This window comes from Nerophis ophidion, linkage group LG03 (genome assembly GCF_033978795.1).
Source record: "Nerophis ophidion isolate RoL-2023_Sa linkage group LG03, RoL_Noph_v1.0, whole genome shotgun sequence".
In the NCBI taxonomy this organism is placed as follows: Eukaryota; Metazoa; Chordata; class Actinopteri; order Syngnathiformes; family Syngnathidae; genus Nerophis; species Nerophis ophidion.
This window is the reverse complement of record NC_084613.1, coordinates 84194914-84217553: the sequence shown is the minus strand read 5'-3', so window position 1 is coordinate 84217553 and position 22640 is coordinate 84194914. Positions and strand designations below refer to the sequence as shown.

Below are 22640 nucleotides of genomic sequence, written 5' to 3'. Positions count from 1 at the left end.
TCCAGACAATATCTCCCATTGATTGGCACTGCATCAAAAAGTGACATCCGCGTGTAAAGGATATCACCACATGGGCTCAGGAACACTTCGGAGAACCACCGTCAGCAACTACAGTCGGTCGCTACATCTGTAAGTGCAAGTTAAAACTCTACTATGCAAAGCCACAGCCGTTTGTCAACAACACCCGGAAATGCCGCCGGCTTCGCTGGGCCCGAGCTCGTCTATGACGGACTGGTGCAAAGTGGAAAACTGTTATGTGGTCTGATGAGTCCACATTTCAAATAGTTTTTGGAAAATGTGGATGTTTTGTCTTCTGGACCACAGAGGAAAAGAACCATCTGGATTGTTCTAGACACAAAGTGTAAAAGCCAGCATCTGGGATGTTATGGGGGTGTATTAGTGCCCAAGGCATGGGTAACTTACACATCTGTGGAGGCACCATTAATGCTGAAAGGTACATACAGGTTTTGGAGCAACAAATGTTGCCATTCAAGCAAAGTTATCATGGACGCCCCTGCTTATTTCAGCAAGACAATGCCAAGCCACGTGTTACAAAAGCGTGGCCTCGTAATAAAGGAGTGCGGGTACTAGACTGGCCTGCCTGTAGTCCAGACAATGTGTCCCATTAAATGGCACTGCATCAAAAAGCGACATCAGTGTGTAAAGGATATCACCGCATGGGCTCAGGAGCTCTTTGGAAAACCACCGTCAGTAACTACAGTCGGTCGCTACATCTGTAAGTGAAAGTTAAAACTCTACTATGCAAAGCCACAGCCATTTGTCAACAACACCCGGAAACGCCGCCGGTTAATGGTGGACAATGTGCAGTTTGCAAAGTGTTCGAACATGAATTATCTTGTCTTTGGAGTCCATTCAATTAAATATAAGTTCAAAAGGAATTGCAGAGACCCTTACGTTGTACCTTGATTGTGTTCGAAGTTGATCACGTCAATGTTTCACGCCTCACACGAGCTAAAGCGTTAATCGGTCGTGCAGAAATGTCCGGGGAGACCCTGAAGTGGGCAGAAGGATTAGAAAGCGGGGGCCTTATTTGGGCGGGGGTCCCCTTCAGCCCGAGAGAGACGGTGAGACCAGTTACAGCTTTCCATTAACCTGGAAAGCACCTAGTTTCATGGTTCATGGGCCGGTCTCAGCTCACTTGGAGGTAACAAAGGGTGTCGGGCGGCACTTTCTGCAGGGGGGGGGGATCTGCCGCCATCTGACTCTGATCATGTGGCCCCCGGCTCTCATTAGGGAGCAGCGTTTGCGTTCGGCCCCTTTTATGCAACGATCCGGTTACACCAGGGGTGTCCAAACTTTATCCACTGAGGGCCGCACACTGAAAAATCAAAGCAAGCTAGACGCCGTTTTGATATATTTTATTTAAAAAAAACAATACAATATATGTATAAAAAAAATATACATTTAGGCCTCCACTTAGGCTTCATCCCGGGGACCCCAAAGGGTTTTGGTTCAAAAAATATGAAAAATGTGTCATTATTCAGTATTATTATTTGTATTATTATTCAAGTTTTAAATCTCTAAATCAACATTAGGTCCATCTTTGAATATAATTATTTTAAAGATTTAAGTTCATTTTGTCCTCAAAAAAAACATTTTTTTTTAATGGAAAAAACACAAAATATGCAATATTTTCACCCAATATCTTTTTAAAATATTTGAGATTATACAATATTTGGAGCCTTAAAAAAGTAAATAAATAATAACACCATTGATTGGCACTGCATCAAAAAGCGACATCCGTGTGTAAAGGATATCACCGCATGGGCTCAGGAACACTTCGGAAAACCACCGTCAGCAACGACAGTCGGTCGCTACATCTGTAAATGCAAGTTAAAACTCTACTATGCGAGGCCACAGCCGTTTGTCAACAACACCCGGAAACGCCGCCGGTTAATGGTGGACAATGACAATTCATAGAAATAACAATTCATTTTTATTTTTGGAGCAATGACACTTGAAAACAAATCACACTAAAAAATTATTGCTGATCCAAGAGGATCCTACTCGTTAAAGCAGGGGTCGGGAACCTTTTTGTCTGAGAGAGCCAAGAAGCCAAATGTATTTCCCTAAGAGCCATATAATATTTTTTTTAACACTGAACACAACTAAACACGTGCATTTTTAAGTAAGACCAACATTTCCAGAGTATAACAGATCTCTTATTCTTTGTAATAACATTGTTATTCTGAAGCAAACTGTGGAGGGGGCGTGGCCCGCAGCAAAGCGGGATGATGCCAGAACCGGCCTCGAAATCAGCGACAGGTGGGTGCCTAGATGGCCCAGCTGGGCCTTTTTTATCTAATCACCTGTCGCTCTGTTATAAGCGGCAGCCAGGAGGAGAGACAGGATTGGGGCTGGAGCCAGAGCGCGAGTGAGGACGAAAGAGGAAAAAGACAATTGCTGGAAAGCAACTGAGGGACTAATTGAAAAAAATATATATATGTTTTACCCTAAACAGTGCTTGGTGGTCTGAAGAACCCCCAGGAGGGCAAGCCCAACACTAAGCAATAATAAATAAATGACTTCTTACCATTAACGCAACTTCTTGAGCATAAAAAATGCATGAGAATGTTTTATATTTTGAACCTTATTTTTAACATTGTGATTACAAGTGGAATTATTCATTACTTATCGTTTTAAGCAATGTCAGCTAAGATTTATCTGAGAGCCAGATGCAGTCCTCAAAAGAGCCACATCTGGCTCGAGAGCCATAGGTTCCCTACCCCTGCATTAAAGTGTAAGAAAATAAATTATACATGTTTTAACACAATAATCTTGATATCAACATCAGATCCAGCCATTAATATCAGTTTTATTGTTGTTTATGTTTTTTGTTTGTTCATTTTAGGCCCTTCCTTAAAAAAACAGCGCAGTTTTTATATGGCAAAACACAAAATATGCAACATTTTCCCCCCAAAAATATGTAAAAGTGGAGAATTTAACGTGACGTAATTGGAGCCTTGAATGGGTCAATAATTCATAATGACATTGATTCTGATTCATTATTATTTTTTAAAGAAAGAAACAGCCTGCATGGCAGCTTTGTGTTATTAGAGTAAACATTGCAACATTTTCTTGTTACATTTCACCCGTTTTTACTAGGGCTGGGCAACGATTAAAAATTTTAATCGAAGTTAATCGCACCATTTCTCCGATTAATCGCGATTAACTGCATTTTATACGCAAAGCCCAATAATGAATTCAAAAGTAGTGTGTAGTGCACCTTTTATTGGAATATTCTCCCACATGAACAAAAGCGCCAAAACATTTGTTGTGCAAACACAATTTAAATCAGTCCTTGTTAAACAGTCGCAGTTAAATAGCATATTTGATGAAAATCAACTCCAAAAATGTAAATACAAACATTTAAGCTTATTGGCCACTGCCAGGGTATTTAAGTTATCCTGTTTGTTATGGAAAATAAATATAATCTACATACAAATCTCTGAGCCACAATCATAACATCTGAACAGGCAATTTCTGAGGTAACAGCAGAAACATTTTTTTTTTTTTATCAGGGATCTTATGTTTAAAAAACCTATATTATAGGTAGTGGGCTGTTTTAGGGAATTTTTGATCAAATTATCCGTAGTAGCAATATTAATAATGTTGTGTTTATTCTGCGTAGTGCACTTAAAATAATTATGACCATATCTAGGAATTGATATGATGGGAATTTTCCGATTGTTTGCTTGGTGCTTTGATAAACTGAAGGCATCATATACATGGTACTATATTGTGATGTTATGAGCCAGGGGAAAAAAGAACTACCCTACCCAGCATGCAACAGGAGTGACGAGCATGCTGGTTGTGTCGCCATGACGACATCTTGTATGTTGTGATATGCACGCTCTGAAAGTAAACGTTAAGAACTCAGCCAACACTCCTGGTCTGCATTATTCATAAATAGACAGACAACACATATACTCCGCTGCTTCACAGGCCGCTGGATGTAGCCGGCAAAGTATTCCCATGCTAGCTAGCCGGTCTAGCAAGCACGCCTCATTCAGTCCAAAACGGCCCGATCTATCCACATCCAGAATTGTCTGGCGGTCGTAAGTGATCCCGGAGTGACCACGCTGTAAGCCAGCCAGGAAATTTGCAGAATTGTCCGGTATTTTTGCCAAATGTTCCATCTTTACCAAGAGCCCCTCGAAGCCGGGCAACGCCATCTTGTTAAGAAAAGGTGTTAACAAAATAAAAGCATGTAAACAACATACGCAAATGTGCGATAAAATAATTGTCGGCGTTAATAGATTGATGAGTTAACTCGTAATTAACGCATTCATTTGCCCACCCCTAATATATATATATATAATTGTATGCCTGATAAGTACGCTATATCCATTTAAATCAGGGGTCTCAAGTAGTAAAAAAAAATAAAAATAAAAAAAAGCCTCTCAAGCATATGTTATTGTTGATGGAGAAATTTAAAAAAATTTATAAATACATAAAAAAAAAAAAAAGGAGATGTTTCTTGTCCGCTGTGAACATTGACTTGACAAAAGTGTGAGGATGTTTCCTTTCTTGGCCTTATTTGTATTTGGTTTTATTTTTAATGATTAAATGGGTTTAGTGTTTGGGGCAGCCGGACTGGAGCAGGAAAGGATAGAAAGTAGTAAAAAAACAACAACAACAAAAAACAAGACAAATTGTGTGGACAACATGGACCATACGATAAAAATGATATATATATATATATCTTGATTGGATTATCCAGAGAATAGTGCTCGATACCATGGTAGAGCGCAATACGAAACCCAACACAACACTCCAATACGTACACCACGACAGCAACCACCCATCCACCACCACGAAAAGAATACCTACCGGAATTAATAAAAGGCTATCGATGCTGTCATCCAGCAAAGCTGAATTCGACCAAGCAACCCCCCCGTACCAGAAAGCACTTGATGAAAGCGGATACAACTTCACCCTCACCTATGAACCCACGCCAGGAAACCAACCAAAAAAGAGCAGAAAATGAAACAACATCATCTGGTACAACCCGCCATTCAGCAAAAACGTCTCAACCAACATCGGCCGCAAGTTCCTCACCCTGATCGACAAACACTTCCCCAAAGGCAACACCCTAAGAAAAATATTCAGCAAGAACAACATTAAATTGAGCTACAGCTGTATGAATAACATGCAACAAATCATTTCAAACCACAACAAAGCAATTGCAAAAGGACTACTTACCCCCAGACTAAACGACTCTGAAACCAAGGAATGTAACTGTCGCAAGAAACCTGATTGCCCTCTCAACGGGGGGTGCTGACAAACATCAGTCGTTTACCAAGCAAAGGTAACACGCAAGGACTTTAACACATCCGACACGTACGTAGGATTAAACAAGGAGCGTTCAAAACAAGATGGGATAATCAGCCAACACTCCTGGTCTGCATTATTCATAAATAGACAGACAACACATATACTCCGCTGCTTCACAGGCCGCTGGATGTAGCCGGCAAAGTATTCCCATGCTAGCTAGCCGGTCTAGCAAGCACGCCTCATTCAGTCCAAAACGGCCCGATCTATCCACATCCAGAATTGATTAATAGATTGATGAGTTAACTCGTAATTAACGCATTCATTTGCCCACCCCTAGTTTTTACGTTTTAAAACATTTTCAATCGTATTTTTAAAATGTGCAATGGGGCCGTTAAAAAATTACCTGCGGGCCACACTTTGGACACCCCTGGGTTACACGGAGCACCGCCCACAACACGCGTGTGCTAACTTCCCCTGGACTTCCTCGCCCAGGCTCCGCCTTTTCAGCCCATAAAACTGCACATGGTCCACCAAGAACCAGGGGACCGGTCCACCAGTTGGACCGATCCGTTGGACAACTTTAGAGACTTAATGAAGCGATTGACATCTTTGGGGGTCCAAAGTACAGCCCGGGGGTCATTTAGGGTCCGCAACTAAATTTCTAATGACCCTTGGCACATTATAAAAATACTTAAAAAAAAAAACAAAGACATAAAAAGTGGAATAAAAGCGCTAACTTGTTATTTTCTTTGAAACTGGGATTGCTTCAAAAATAATAAAAACTTGTAATCGACATATCTGAAGTTGACCCAGAGATTTAAGCATTAAAAGTAAAATATATATCTTGATATATGGCTTTTAACGTTTTTTATTGAGTGTGGGCCTTTCAGATCCAGGCGACCTTTCGTCCAAATCATTTTAAAAACTGTTATTGTTCAAAAAATAATAATGAATCAAAGTCAATTTCTGGGTGTTGTTGATAAACGGCTTTCGTTTTTGCATAGTAAAGTTTGAACTTGCACTTACAGATGTAGCAACAAACTGCAGTTGAAAATAGTGGTTTTCTGAAGTGTTCCTGAGCCCATGCAGTGATATCCTTTACACACTGATGTCGCTTTTTCATGCAGCGCCGCCTGAGGGATCCAAGGTCCGTGATATCACGGCTTACGTGGGGCGATTTCTCTAGTAAAATATATATCTTGATATATGGCTTGTTTTAAACTCTTTTTATTGAGTGTGAGCCTTTCGGATCCAGGCAACCTTTCTTCCATTTAAAAAAAAAAAAAACTGTTATTGTTAAAAAAAAAAAAAAAATGAATCAAAGTAAATTTCTGGATGTTGTTGATAAACAACTTTGTTTTTTGCATAGTTAAGTTTTAACTTGCACTTAAAAAACTGCAGCTACGAATAGTGGTTTTCTGAAGTGCTCCTGAGCCCATGCAGTGATATCCTTTACACACTGATGTCGCTTTTTCATGCAGCGCCGCCTGAGGGATCCAAGGTCCGTGATATCACGGCTTACGTGCGGGGATTTCTCTAGTAAAATATATATCTTGATATATGGCGTGTTTTAAACTCTTTTTATTGAGTGTGGGCCTTTTGGATCCAGGCAACCTTTCTTCCATTTAAAAAAAAAAAAATACCTGTTATTGTTCAAAAAATAATAATGAATCAAAGTCTATTTCTGGGTGTTGTTGATAAACGACTTTCGTTTTTGCATAGTAAAGTTTGAACTTGCACTTACAGATGTAGCAACAAACTGCAGCTACGAATAGTGGTTTTCTGAAGTGTTCCTGAGCCCATGCAGTGATATCCTTTACACACTGATGTCGCTTTTTCATGCAGCGCTGCCTGAGGGATCCAAGGTCCGTAATATCACGGCTTTCGTGCGGTGATTTCTCCAGATTCTCTGAACCTTTTGATGATATTACGGACCGTAGATGGTAAAATCCCTAAATTCTTTGCAATAGCTGATTGAGAAATGTTGCTCTTAAACAATTTACTCGGGCTTTTGTTGACAACGCGGTGACCCTGGCCCCGTCCTTGTTTGTGAATGACTGAGCATTTCGTGGAAGCTGCTTTTATACCCAATCATGGCACCCACCTGTTCCCAATCAGCCATGTTCACCTGTGGGATGCTCCATATAAGTCTTTGATGAGCAATCTTCAACTTTCTCAGTCTTTTTCGCCACTTGTGCCAGCTTTTTTGATTTTTTTTCCAAATGAGCTAATATTTCCCCAAAAAATAATCAAGTTCTTGAGTGTGAACATGAAATATCTTGTCTTTGCAGTCAATTCGATTGAATATAAGTTGAACAGGATTTGCAAATCATTGTATTCAGTTTTTATTTACCTTTTACAAAACGTGACAACTTCACGGCTTATGGGTTTCGTATTAAGCTATTTTTCATCCTCCCATTCACTCTCTGTATAGCACCCCTGTCTTTGCACAGTAGAGTTTTAACTTGCACTTACAGACGTAGCGACCGACTGTAGTCACTGACGGTGGTTTTCCGAAGTGTTCCTGAGCCCGCGCGGTGATATCCTTTACACACCGATGTCCCTTTTTGATGCGGTACCGCCTGAGGGATCGATGGCTCGCAGATGTGTAAGTTACCCATGCCTTGGGCACTAATACACCCCCATACCATCACAGATGCTGGCTTTTACACTTTGCGCCTAGAACAATCCGGATGGTTCTTTTCCTCTGTGGTCCGGAGGACAAAAACGTCCACATTTTCCAAAAAAACTATTTGAAATGTGGACTCGTCAAACCACATAACAGCTTTCCACTCTGCATTGGTCCATCTTAGATGAGCTCAGGCCCAGCGAAGCTGGCAGCGTTTCCGGGTGTTGTTGATAAATGGCTTTGGCTTTGCACAGTAGAGTTTCAACTGGCCCTTACAGACGTAGCGACCGACTGTGGTTACTGACGGCGGTTTTCCGAAGTGTTCCCGAGCCCGTGCGGTGATATCCTTTACACACCGCCGTCACTTTTTGATGCGGTACCGCCTTAGGGATCGATGGTTCGTAATATCATCGCTTACGAGCGGTGATTTCTTCACATTCTCCAAACCTTTTGATGATTTTACAAAGCGTGGATGGTGGAATCCCTAAATTCCTTGCAATAGCTGGTGGAAAAATGTTGTTCTTAAACAATTTGCTCAGGCATTTGTTGAGAAAGCGGGAACCCTCGCCCCCGTCCTTGTTTGTGAATGACGGACGGACGGAAGGACGGACGGACCTATTGACGGCACGGTGAGACAGGGGTTAGTGCATTTGCCTCACAATACGAAGGTCCTGAGTAATCCTGGGTTCAATCCCGGGGCTCGGGATCTTTTTGTGTGGAGTTTGCATGTCCTCCCCGTGACTTTCAAACAACAAAACGAAAAAACATCAGTGAAATTTTAAATTAAATGTAATTCAAAAAATTAATGCCTCTTTTCTATTTGCAGGCTTCTGAGGTCAATATCAACATTAACTTTTTCCATGGGCTAATAAATTTGAAAATAAAATAAACATTAGGTGGGCGGGGTTTGGTGGTATTGTAGCATGCCGGAAGAGTTAGTGCTGCAAGGGGTTTTGGACATTTGTTCTGTTGTGTTTATGTTGTGTTACGGTGCGGGTGTTCTCCCGAAATGTGTTTTTGTCATTCTTGTTTGGTGTGGGTTCACAGTGTGGCGCATATTTGTAAAGTTGTTTATACGGCCACTCTCAGTGTGACCTGTATGGCTGTTGACCAAGTATGTGTGTGTGAAAGCCGCATATATTATGTGACTTGGCAAGCACGCTGTTTATATGGAGGAAAAGAGGACGTGACGAGATGTTGTAGAGGACGCTAAAGGCCAATATTGTTGTCCAGGTGGAAATCGGGAGAATCGGGTGGAAGGCGGGTTATACCCTGGACAAGTCGCCACTTCATCGAAAAAAGTTGGAATTCTATAGTGAATAACAGTCGCAATTTTACAAGGAAAGCTTAAAATGTTGGCAATTTTATGAAAATAGTCGTAATGTTACTCGACAAAAGTCACAATTTTATAAGAAAACTTTACAATTTTGGCAATATTATGATTATAATCAGTTTTTTTTTAAATGTCACTAGTTAACAAGAACGACAAAAAAATGTGCAACAATGTGATAAATGTCAGAATTTTATACAACAAATGTCACCATTTTGCATTAAAAAGTAATATTTTCACATAAAGTCATAACTTTAAGAGAAAAGCTTAAAATGTACAAAATTTTAATAAGACAGTGGAAATGTTACTCGAAAAAAATTCCCAATTTTATAAAAAAAAATATTTTTACGTAAAGTAATATTTTTACGAGAAAATATTGCAATATTACAGAAACAGAAAGAATATGAGAAATTGTTCCCAATTTTATAGGAAAAAAAGTCGACATTGAGAGAAAAAGACTGCTTTTCGTTTTTGTTTTTTTTTGGAATTCTTTTGTTTGTAGTTGGTTTTTCCATCCATCCATCCATCCATCCATTTTCTACCGCTTGTTGCCCAGGGAGATTTTCGGGAAGGGCACTAAACTTCGGGAAAAGGCACGCTCCCAATATTGTTGTCCGGGTGGAAATCGGGAGAATCGGGCGGAAGGCGGGTTATACCCTGGACAAGTCGCCACTTGATCGATAAAAGTTGGAATTCTATAGTGAATAACAGTCGCAATTTTACAAGGAAAGCTTAAAATGTTGGCAATCTTACGAAAATAGTCGTAATTTTACTCGACAAAAGTCACAATTTTATAAGAAAACTTTACAATTTTGGCAATATTATGATAATAATCAGAAATGTTTAAAATGTCACTAGTTAACAAGAACGACGAAAAAATGTGCAACATTGTGATAAATGTCAGAATTTTATACGACAAATTCACCATTTTGCATTAAAAAGTCATATTTTTACATAAAGTAATAACTTTAAGAGAAAAGCTTAAAATGTACGAAATTTTAATAAGACAGTGGAATTTTTACTCGAAAAAAATTCCCAATTTTATAAAAAAAATATTTTTACGTAAAGTAATATTTTTACGAGAAAATATTGCAATATTACAGAAACAGAAAGAAAATGAGAAATTGTTCCCAATTTTATAAGCAAAAAAAGTCGACACATTGCGAGAAAAAGACTGCTTTTCGTTTTTTTTGTTGTTGTTGTTTTTTTGGAATTTTTTTGTTTGTAGTTGGTTTTTCCATCCATCCATCCATTTTCTACCGCTTGTTGCCCAGGGAGATTTTCGGGAAGGGCACTAAACTTCGGGAAAAGGCACGCTCCCAATATTGATGTCCGGGTGGAAATCGGGAGAATCGGGCGGAAGGCGGGTTATACCCTGGACAAGTCGCCACTTGATCGATAAAAGTTGGAATTCTACAGTGAATAATAGTCGCAATTTTACAAGGAAAGCTTAAAATGTTGGCAATTTTACGAAAATAGTCGTAATGTTACTCGACAAAAATCCCAATTTTATAAGAAAACTTTACAATTTTGGCAATATTATGATAATAATCAGTATTTTTTTAAATGTCACTAGTTAACAAGAACAACAAAAAAATTTGCAACATTGTGATAAATGTCAGAATTTTATACAACGCGGTAGAAAATGGATGGATGGATGGAAATGTCACCATTTTGCATTAAAAGTAATATTTTTACATAAAGTCATAACTTTAAGAGAAAAGCTTAAAATGTAGGAAATTACTCGAAAAAAATTCCCAATTTTATAAAAAAAAGTAAAAAGTAATATTTTTACGTAAAGTAATATTTTTACGAGAAAATATTGCAATATTACAGAAACAGAAAGAATATGAGAAATTGTTCCCAATTTTATAAGAAAAAAAGTCGACACATTGCGAGAAAAAGACTGCTTTTCGTTTTTGGTTTTTTTTGGTTAGTTTTTTTTGGAATTTTTTTGTTTGTAGTTGGTTTTTCCATCCATCAATCCATCCATCCATTTTCTACCGCTAGTTCCCTTTGGGATCGCGGGGGGCGCTGGTGTCTATCTCAGCTACAATCGGGCGGAAGGCATTTACACCCTGGACAAGTCGCCACCTCATCGCAGGGCCAACACAGATAGACAACATTCACACTCACATTCACACACTAGGGACCATTTAGTGTTGCCAATCAAAGTCCATATCATTTTAAAAACTTTTATTGTCCAAAAAATAATAATGAATCAAAGTCCATTTCTGGGTGTTGTTGATAAACGGCTTTTCGTTTTTGTACACACAAACACACACACTCACATTCACACACTCTTGTATTTGTTGCCTTCTTGAGACCTGAGAAAAATGCCTCCCTCTTTAGGACCAGCCTTTCTAGATATATAAAGATGTGTATTTACAACATGAATAATATATACAAACCATGCAAATATAAAAAAGCTTGTTGTGAAAAATTAGTTGATATTGCAACAAGAAAAAGGTCACAATTTTACAAGAGAAAATTTGAATTTTGGCAGTCATAATAAAAGTCGTCATTTTACTCAACGCAAGTCGAAAATTTACAAAAAAAATGGAACATTTGTGCAATGTTATGATAAAAGTTGGAATTTTAATCAATAACAGTCGCAATTTCATAAAAAAAACAACATTTTGGCAGTTATAATAAAGGTCGTCAATTTATTCAACGCAAGTCGAAATTTTACAACAAAAATGGAACATTTGTGCAATATTATGATAAAAGTTGGAATTCTATAGTCAATAATAGTCGCAATTTTACAAGGAAAGCTTAAAATGTTGGCAATTTTATGAAAATAGTCGTAATGTTACTCAAGAAAAATCCCAATTTTATAAGAAAACTACAATTTTAGCAATATTATGATAATAATCAGAAATTTTTTAAATGTCACTAGTTAACAAGAACGACAAAAAAATGTGTAACATTGTGATAAATGTCAGAATTTTATACGACAAATGTCACCATTTTGCATTAAAAAGTCATATTTTTACATAAAGTCATAACTTTAAGAGAAAAGCTTAAAATGTAGGAAATTTTAATAAGACAGTGGAATTGTTACTCGAAAAAAATTCCCAATTTTATAAAAAAAATATTTTTACGTAAAGTAATAATTTTACGAGAAAATATTGCAATATTACAGAAACAGAAAGAATATGAGAAATTGTTCCCAATTTTATAAGAAAAAAAGTCGACACATTGTGAGAAAAAGACTGCTTTTCGTTTTTTTTGTTGTTGTTTTTTGGGAATTTTTCTGTTTGTAGTTGGTTTTTCCATCCATCCGTTTTCTACCGCTTGTTGCCCAGGGAGATTTTCGAGAAGGGCACTAAACTTTGGGAAAAGGCACGCTCCCAATATTGTTGTCCGGGTGGAAATCGGGAGAATCGGGCGGAAGGCGGGTTACACCCTGGACAAGTCGCCACTTGATCGATAAAAGTTGGAATTCTATAGTGAATAACAGTCGCAATTTTACAAGGAAAGCTTAAAATGTTGGCAATTTTACGAAAATAGTCGTAATGTTACTCGACAAAAATCCCAATTTTATAAGAAAACTTTACAATTTTGGCAATATTATGATAATAATCAGAAATGTTTAAAATGTCACTAGTTAACAAGAACGACGAAAAAATGTGCAACATTGTGATAAATGTCAGAATTTTATACGACAAATTCACCATTTTGCATTAAAAAGGTAATATTTTCACATAAAGTAATAACTTTAAGAGAAAAGCTTAAAATGTAGGAAATTTTAATAAGATAGTGGAATTGTTACTCGAAAAAAATTCCCAATTTTATAAAAAAAATATTTTTACATAAAGTAATATTTTTACGAGAAAATATTGCAATATTACAGAAACAGAAAGAATATGAGAAATTGTTCCCAATTTTATAGGAAAAAAAGTCGACATTGAGAGAAAAAGACTACTTTTCGTTTTTGTTTTTTTTTGTTTGTTTTTTTGGAATTTTTTTGTTTGCAGTTGGTTTTTCCATCCATCCATCCATCCAGCCATTTTCTACCGCTTGTTGCCTAGGGAGATTTTCGGGAAGGGCACTAAACTTCGGGAAAAGGCACGCTCCCAATATTGATGTCCGGGTGGAAATCGGGAGAATCGGGCGGAAGGCGGGTTACACCCTGGACAAGTCGCCACTTGATCGATAAAAGTTGGAATTCTATAGTGAATAACAGTCGCAATTTTACAAGGAAAGCTTAAAATGTTGGCAATTTTATGAAAATAGTCGTAATTTTACTCGACAAAAGTCACAATTTTATAAGAAAACTTTACAATTTTGGCAATATTATGATAATAATCAGAAATGTTTAAAATGTCACTAGTTAACAAGAACAACAAAAAAATGTGCAACATTGTGATAAATGTCAGAATTTTATACGACAAATGTCACCATTTTGCATTAAAAAGTAATATTTTCACATAAAATAATAACTTTAAGAGAAAAGCTTAAAATGTACAAAATTTTAATAAGACAGTGGAAATGTTACTCGAAAAAAATTCCCAATTTTATAAAAAAAAATATTTTTACGTAAAGTAATATTTTTACGAGAAAATATTGCAATATTACAGAAACAGAAAGAATATGAGAAATTGTTCCCAATTTTATAGGAAAAAAAGTCGACATTGAGAGAAAAAGACTGCTTTTCGTTTTTGTTTTTTTTTGGAATTTTTTTGTTTGTAGTTGGTTTTTCCATCCATCCATCCATCCATCCATTTTCTACCGCTTGTTGCCCAGGGAGATTTTCGGGAAGGGCACTAAACTTCGGGAAAAGGCACGCTCCCATTATTGTTGTCCGGGTAGAAATCGGGAGAATCGGGCGGAAGGCGGGTTACACCCTGGACAAGTCGCCACTTGATCGATAAAAGTTGGAATTCTATAGTGAATAACAGTCGCAATTTTACAAGGAAAGCTTAAAATGTTGGCAATTTTATGAAAATAGTCGTAATGTTACTCGACAAAAATCCCAATTTTATAAGAAAACTTTACAATTTTGGCAATATTATGATAATAATCAGAAATGTTTAAAATGTCACTAGTTAACAAGAACAACAAAAAAATGTGCAACATTGTGATAAATGTCAGAATTTTATACGACAAATGTCACCATTTTGCATTAAAAAGTCATATTTTTACATAAAGTAATAACTTTAAGAGAAAAGCTTAAAATGTAGGAAATTTCTCGAAAAAAATTCCCAATTTTATAAAAAAAAAGTAAAAAGTCATATTTTTACGTAAAGTAATATTTTTACCAGAAAATATTACAATATTACAGAAACAGAAAAAATATGAGAAATTGTTCCCAATTTCATAAGAAAAAAAAGTCGACACATTGCGAGAAAAAGACTGCTTTTCGTTTTTTTTGTTGTTGTTTTTTGGGAATTTTTCTGTTTGTAGTTGGTTTTTCCATCCATCCATCCATTTTCTACCGCTTGTTGCCCAGGGAGATTTTCGGGAAGGGCACTAAACTTCGGGAAAAGGCACGCTCCCATTATTGTTGTCCGGGTGGAAATCGGGAGAATCGGGCGGAAGGCGGGTTACACCCTGGACAAGTCGCTACTTCATCGAAAAAAGTTGGAATTCTATAGTGAATAACAGTCGCAATTTTACAAGGAAAGCTTAAAATGTTGGCAATTTTATGAAAATAGTCGTAATGTTACTCGACAAAAATCCCAATTTTATAAGAAAACTTTACAATTTTGGCAATATTATGATTATAATCAGTATTTTTTAAAATGTCACTAGTTAACAAGAACGACAAAAAAATGTGCAACAATGTGATAAATGTCAGAATTTTATCCGACAAATGTCACCATTTTGCATTAAAAAGTCATATTTTTACATAAAGTCATAACTTTAAGAGAAAAGCTTAAAATGTAGGAAATTTTAACAAGATAGTGGAATTGTTACTCGAAAAAAATTCCCAATTTTATAAAAAAAAATATTTTTACGTAAAGTAATATTTTTACGAGAAAATATTGCAATATTACAGAAACAGAAAGAATATGAGAAATTGTTCCCAATTTTATAGGAAAAAAAGTCGACATTGTGAGAAAAAGACTGCTTTTCGTTTTTGTTTTTTTTTGGAATTTTTTAGTTTGTAGTTGGTTTTTCCATCCATTCATCCATCCATCCATTTTATACCGCTTGTTGCCCAGGGAGATTTTCGGGAAGGGCACTAAACTTCGGGAAAAGGCACGCTCCCAATATTGTTGTCCGGGTGGAAATCGGGAGAATCGGGCGGAAGGCGGGTTACACCCTGGACAAGTCGCCACTTGATCGATAAAAGTTGGAATTCTATAGTGAATAACAGTCGCAATTTTACAAGGAAAGCTTAAAATGTTGGCAATTTTATGAAAAGAGTCGTAATTTTACTCGAGAAAAATCCCAATTTTATAAGAAAACTTTACAATTTTGGCAATATTACGATAATAATCAGAAATGTTTAAAATGTCACTAGTTTACAAGAACGACAACAAAAATTTGTAACAATGTGAGAAATGTCAAAATTTTATACGACAAATGTCACCATTTTGCATTAAAAAGTCATATTTTTACATAAAGTAATAACTTTAAGAGAAAAGCTTAAAATGTAGGAAGTTACTCGAAAAAATTTTTTACGTAAAGTAATATTTTTACGAGAAAATATTGCAATATTACAGAAACAGAAAGAATATGAGAAATTGTTCCCAATTTTATAAGAAAAAAAAGTCGACACATTGCGAGATTTACACTACTTTTCGTTTTTTTGTTGTTGTTGTTTTTTGGGAATTTTTCTGTTTGTAGTTGGTTTTTCCATCCATCCATTTCCTACCGCTTGTTGCCCAGGGAGATTTTCGGGAAGGGCACTAAACTTCGGGAGTCTCCCGGGAAAATGGGGAGGGTTGGCGAGTATTAGCGGTGAATGTGGTGTGACAGCTCTAATATTAATTTGACATTGCTTCAAGGGCCAAATGAAATTAAACGGCGGGCCACATTTTGCCCACGGGCCAGAGTTTGACACCCGTGCTGTAAAACACTAGTTTCATTGGCAGCAAAACAGGCCCAGAGCATAATACTACCACCACCATGCTTGGCGGTAGGTATGGTGTTCCTGGGATTAAAGGGCTCACCTTTTCTCCTCCTCTGTGGCCAAACAGCTCCATTTTTTTGATTCATCCGACCTCACATGGACAAAGATAAGACCTCCTGGAGGGAAGTTGTCCGGGACCACATTGGGGTCTGTGGGCGTTCACACCAGAGTCTGATAAAGCTCACATTTTACTCACAGCTGGGGAAAATCTGATTTCTACAAAATCCATTTAGGTTCTGCAGTGTAAAGGTAGTCATAGTCAGGATGGACATGTTGCTGCTCTGTCGGACTCGCACCAGGACTCGTGTTTCCTGACCCGATTAGAAAAACCTTCTTGACGTTACCTTGGAAACGTGACCTCCCTTTTTTTTTGGGGTCCCAGCACGCTTTAAAGAGAGTGAACTTTTCACGAGGGTTTGACAGATGACGTCCTGCCTCTCCGTGAGGACGAGGACGGTGGGAGGGGGGGTTTTGTTGGGGACGACACGGCGCAAAGACTCCGAGTCCACTTGCCCCCCGACTGCTTGGTGAACCTCAGCTCACTTCTGGAGGAATCTTTGAAAACCACCTTTTTACCCAGCAGGGCACCAAGAAGCAGCCTGATAGCCCATCTTTCTTGTAGAGGAGGCGGGTCAACACACACACACACACACACACACACACACACACACACACACACACACACTTGCATTTGTTACCTTCTTGAGACCTGAGAAAAAAGTTGCAATTTTACAAGGAAAGCTTAAAATGTTGGCAATTTTATGAAAATAGTCGTAATGTTACTCGACAAAAATCACAATTTTATAAGAAAACTGTACAATTTTGGCAATATTATGATAATAATCAGAAATGTTTAAAATGTCACCAGTTAACAAGAATGACAAAAAAATTTGATACAATGTGATAAATGTCAGAATTTTATACGACAAATGTCACCATTTTGCATTAAAAAGTAATATTTTTACATAAAGTAATAACTTTAAAAGAAAAGCTTAAAATGTAGGAAATTTTAATAAAATAGTTGAAATGTTACTCGAAAAAAATTCCCCATTTTTATAAAAAAAAAGGAAAAAGTAATATTTTTACGAGAAAATATTGCAATATTACAGAAACAGAAAGAATATGAGAAATTGTTCCCAATTTTAGAAGAAAAAAAGTCGACACATTGCGAGAAAAAGACTGCTTTTCGTTTTTGTTTTATTTTGTTTTTTTTTGGAATTTTTTTGTTTGTAGTTGGTTTTCCCATCCATCCATCCATCCATTTTCTACCGCTTGTTCCCTTTGGGGTTGCGGGGGGCGCTGGTGCCTATCTCAGCTACAATGGGGCGGAAGGTAGTGTACACCCTGGACAAGTCGCCACCTCATCGCAGGGCCAACACAGATAGACAACATTCACACTCACATTCACACACTAGGGACCATTTAGTGTTGCCAATCAAAGTCCATATCATTTTAAAAACTTTTATTGTTCAAAAAATAATAATGAATCCAAGTCAATTTCTGGGTGTTGTTGATAAACGGCTTTTCGTTTTTGCACACACACACACACACACACTCACATTCACACACACTCTTGTATTTGTTACCTTCTTGAGACCTGAGAAAAATGCCTCCCTCTTTAGGACCAGCCTTTCTAGATATATAAAGATGTGTATTTACAACATTAATAATATATACATATTATGCAAATACAAAAAAGCTTGTTGTGAAAAATGACTTGGAATTGAACAAGAAAAAGGTCACAATTTCACAAGAAAAACTTAGAATTTTGGCAGTAATATAATAAAAGTCGTCATTTTACTCAACGCGTGTCGAAATTTGACAAGAAAAACGGAACATTTGTTCAATGTTATGATAAAAGTTCGAATTTTACTCAATAACAGTCGCAATTTCATAAAAAAACTAAACATTTTGGTAGTTATAATAAAGGTCGTCATTTTACTCAACGCAAGTCGAAATTTTACAAGAAAAATTTAACATTTGTGCAATATTATGAGAAAAGTTGGAATTCTATAGTGAATAAGAGTCGCAATTTTACAAGGAAAGCTTAAAATGTTGGCAATTTTATGAAAAGAGTCGTAATTTTACTTGACCAAAGTCACAATTTTATAAGAAAACTGTACAATTTGGGCAATATTATGACAATAATCAGAAATGTTTAAAATGTCACTAGTTAACAAGAACGACAAAAAAATGTGCAACATTGTGATAAATGTCAGAATTTTATACGACAAATGTCACCATTTTGCATTAAAAAGTCATATTTTTACATAAAGTAATAACTCTAAGAGAAAAGCTTAAAATGTAGGAAATTTTTATAAAAATAGTCGTAATGCTACTTGAAAAAAAATTCCCAATTTTATCAGAAAAATTAAAAAGTAATATTTTTACATAAAGTAATATTTTACGATAAAATATTGCAATATTACAGAAACAATATGAGAAATTGTTTCCAATTTTATAAGAAAACTTTACAATTTGGCAATATTATGACAATAATCAGTATTTTCTAAAAATGTCACTAGTTGACAAGAACGACGAAAAAAAATTGCAACATTGTGATAAATGTCAGAATTTTATACGACAAATGTCACCATTGTGCATTAAAAAGTAACATTTTTACATAAAGTCATAACTTTAAGAGAAAAGCTTAAAATGTAGGAAATTTTAATAAAAATAGTCGTAATGTTACTCGAAAAAAATTCCCATTTTTATTAAAAAAAAAGAAAAAGTAATATTTTTACATAAAGTAATATTCTTACGAGAAAATATTGCAATATTACAGAAACAGAAACAATATGAGAAATTGTTTCCAATTTTATAAGAAAACTTTACAATTTTGGCAATATTATGATAATAATCAGAAATGTTTAAAATGTCACTAGTTAACAAGAACGACAAAAAAAATGTGCAACATTGTGATAAATGTCAGAATTTTATACGACAAATGTCACCATTTTGCATTAAAAAGTAATATTTTTACATAAAGTAATAACTTTAAGAGAAAAGCTTAAAATGTAGGAAATTTTAATAAAATAGTCGTAATGTTGATCCAAAAAAATTCCCAATTTAAAAAAAAAAGTAAAAAGTGATATTTTTACATAAAGTAATATTTTTACAATAAAATATAGGACATTTTAATAAACATTTTAAAATGTCACTAGTTAACAAGAACGACAAAAAAATTAGCAACATTGTGATAAATGTCAGAATTTTATACGACAAATGTCAGCATTTTGCATTAAAAAGTAATATTTTTACATAAAGTAATAACTCTAAGAGAAAAGCTTAAAATGTAGGAAATTTTTATAAAAATAGTCGTAATGTTACTCGAAAAAAATTCCCAATTTTTAAAAAAAAAAGTAAAAAGTGATATTTTTACATAAAGTAATATTTTTACGATAAAATATTGCAATATTACAGAAACAGAAAGAATATGAGAAATTGTTTCCAATTTTATAAGAAAACTTTACAATTTTGGCAATATTATGATAATAATCAAAACATTTTAAAATGTCACTAGTTAACAAGAATGACAAAAAAATTGGATACAATGTGATAAATGTCAGAATTTTATACGACAAATGTCACCATTTTGCATTAAAAAGTAATATTTTTACATAAAGTAATAACTTTAAGAGAAAAGCTTAAAATGTAGGACATTTTAATAAAATAGTCGTAATGTTACTCAAAAAAAATTCCCAATTTTTTAAAAAAAAGTAAAAAGTAATATTTTTACATAAAGTAGTATTTTTACGATAAAATATTGCAATATTACAGAAACAGAAACAATATGAGAAATTGTTTCCAATTTTATAAGAAAACTGTACAATTTTGGCAATATTATGATAATAATCAGAAATGTTTAAAATGCCACTAGTTTACAAGAACGACCCAAAAATTTGCAACAATGTGATAAATGTCAGAATTTTATACGACAAATGTCACCATTTTGCATTAAAAAGTAAAATGTTTACATAAAGTCATAACTTTAAGAGAAAAGCTTAAAATATAGGACATTTTAATAAAATAGTCGTAACGTTACTCGAAAAAAATTCCCAATTTTTAAAAAAAAAGTAATATTTTTACATAAAGTAGTATTTTTACGATAAAATATTGCAATATTACAGAAACAGAAACAATATGAGAAATTGTTTCCAATTTTATAAGAAAACTGTACAATTTTGGCAATATTATGATAATAATCAGAAATGTTTAAAATGTCACTAGTTAACAAGAACGACAAAAAAATGTGCAACATTGTGATAAATGTCAGAATTTTATACGACAAATGTCACCATTTTGCATTAAAAAGTATATTTTTACATAAATTATTAATTTTAAGAGAAAAGCTTAAAATGTAGGGAAATTTTAATAAAATAGTCGAAATGTTACTTGGAAAAAATTCCCAATTTTAAAAAAAAAAGTTGAAAATATTTTGACATGAAGTAGTATTTTTACAAGAGCATATTGCAATATTACAGAAACAGAAACAATATGAGAAATTGTTCCCAATTTTATAAGAAAAAAAGTCAAAACATTGCGAGAAAAAGACTGTTTTTCGTTTTCGTTTTTTTTTTTTTTTTTGGGAATATTTTGTTTGTAGTAGGTTTTTCCATCCATCCATCCATTTTCAACCGCTTTTTCCCTTTGGGGTCACGGGGGGGCGCTGGTGCCTATCTCAGCTACAATCGGGCAGAAGGCAGTGTACACCCTGGACAAGTCGCCACCTCATCGCAGGGCCAACACAGATAGACACAAAAACACACACACTCACATTCACACACACTCTTGTATTTCAGGGGTTCCCCAACCACCGGGCCGCAGAATAATTTTTTATTAATTTTTATAAAAAAATAAAGAAAATAAAAAAACATTTTTTTATTTTATTTTTTTTAAATCAAATCAACATAAAAAACACAATATACACTTACAATTAGTGCACCAACCACAAAAACCTCCCTTTTTCATGACAAAAACGTCCGTTTTTCATGACAAAGAAAAAAAAAAAAAAAAGGACATAGAATTTTGGCAGTAATATAATAAAAGTCGTCATTTTACTCAACGCATGTCGAAATTTGACAAGAAAAACGCAACATTTGTGCAATATTATGATAAAAGTTGGAATTGTAATCAATAACAGTCGTAATTTCATAAAAAAAAACTAAACATTTTGGCAGTCATAATAAAGGTCGTCATTTTACACAACACAAGTCGAAATTTTACAAGAAAAACGGAACATTTGTGCAATATTATGATAAAAGTTGGAATTTTACAAGAAAAACGGAACATTTGTGCAATATTATGATAAAAGTTGGAATTCTATAGTGAATAAGAGTCGCAATTTTACAAGGAAAGCTTAAAATGTTGGCAATTTTATGAAAAGAGTCGTAATTTTACTCGACAAAAGTCACAGTTTTCTAAGAAAAACTGTACAATTTTGGCAATATTATGATAATAATCAGAAATTTTAAAAATGTCACTAGTTAACAAGAACGACAAAAAAATGTGCAACATTGTGATAAATGTCAGAATTTTATACGACAAATGTCACCATTTTGCATTAAAAGTAATATTTTTACATAAAGTAATAACTTAAGAGAAAAGCTTAAAATATAGGAAATTTTAATAAAAATAGTCGTAATGTTACTCGAAAAAAATTCCCAATTTTTTAAAAAAAAGTAAAAAGTAATATTTTTACATAAAGTAATATTTTTACGATAAAATATTGCAATATTACAGAAACAGAAACAATATGAGAAATTGTCTCCAATTTTATAAGAAAACTGTACAATTTCTGCAATATAATGATAATAATCAGAAATGTTTAAAATGTCACTAGTTAACAAGAACGACAAAAAAATGTGCAACATTGTGATAAATGTCAGAATTTTATACGACAAATGTCACCATTTTGCATTAAAAAGTAATATTTTTACATAAAGTAATAACTCTAAGAGAAAAGCTTAAAATGTAGGAAATTTTAATGAAAATAGTCGTAATGTTACTTAAAAAGGAGAAAGTAATATTTTTACATAAAGTAATATTTTTACGAGAATATATTGCAATATTAAAGAATCAGAAAGAATATGAGAAATTGTTCCCAATATTATAAGAATAAAACTCGCACTTACAGATGTAGCGACCAACTGTAGTTACTGACAGTGGTTTTATGAAGTGTTCCTGAGCCCACGTGGTGATTTCCTTTACACACTGATGTGGGTGTTTTATGCAGTACCGCCTGAGGGATCAAAGGTCCATAATATCATTCTCTGAACTTTTTGATGATTTTACGGACC

At 34.9% G+C, this 22640-nt stretch overlaps 2 protein-coding genes across 2 annotated transcripts in view; both read left to right on the top strand.

Annotated features, from left to right (window-relative positions):
* LOC133550149 (mitochondrial 2-oxodicarboxylate carrier-like) overlaps positions 1-22640 on the top strand; it is a 631183-nt gene that overhangs the window by 506705 nt on the left and 101838 nt on the right. The gene's annotated exons all lie outside the window — the stretch shown is intronic.
* LOC133548663 (homeobox protein XENK-2-like) overlaps positions 999-22640 on the top strand; it is a 27192-nt gene continuing 5550 nt past the window's right edge. The window contains exons 1-2 of the mRNA XM_061893637.1: positions 999-1085; positions 5791-5920. Coding sequence (XP_061749621.1) covers positions 999-1085; positions 5791-5920 — 217 coding nt within the window. The remainder of the gene's footprint in view (positions 1086-5790; positions 5921-22640) is intronic.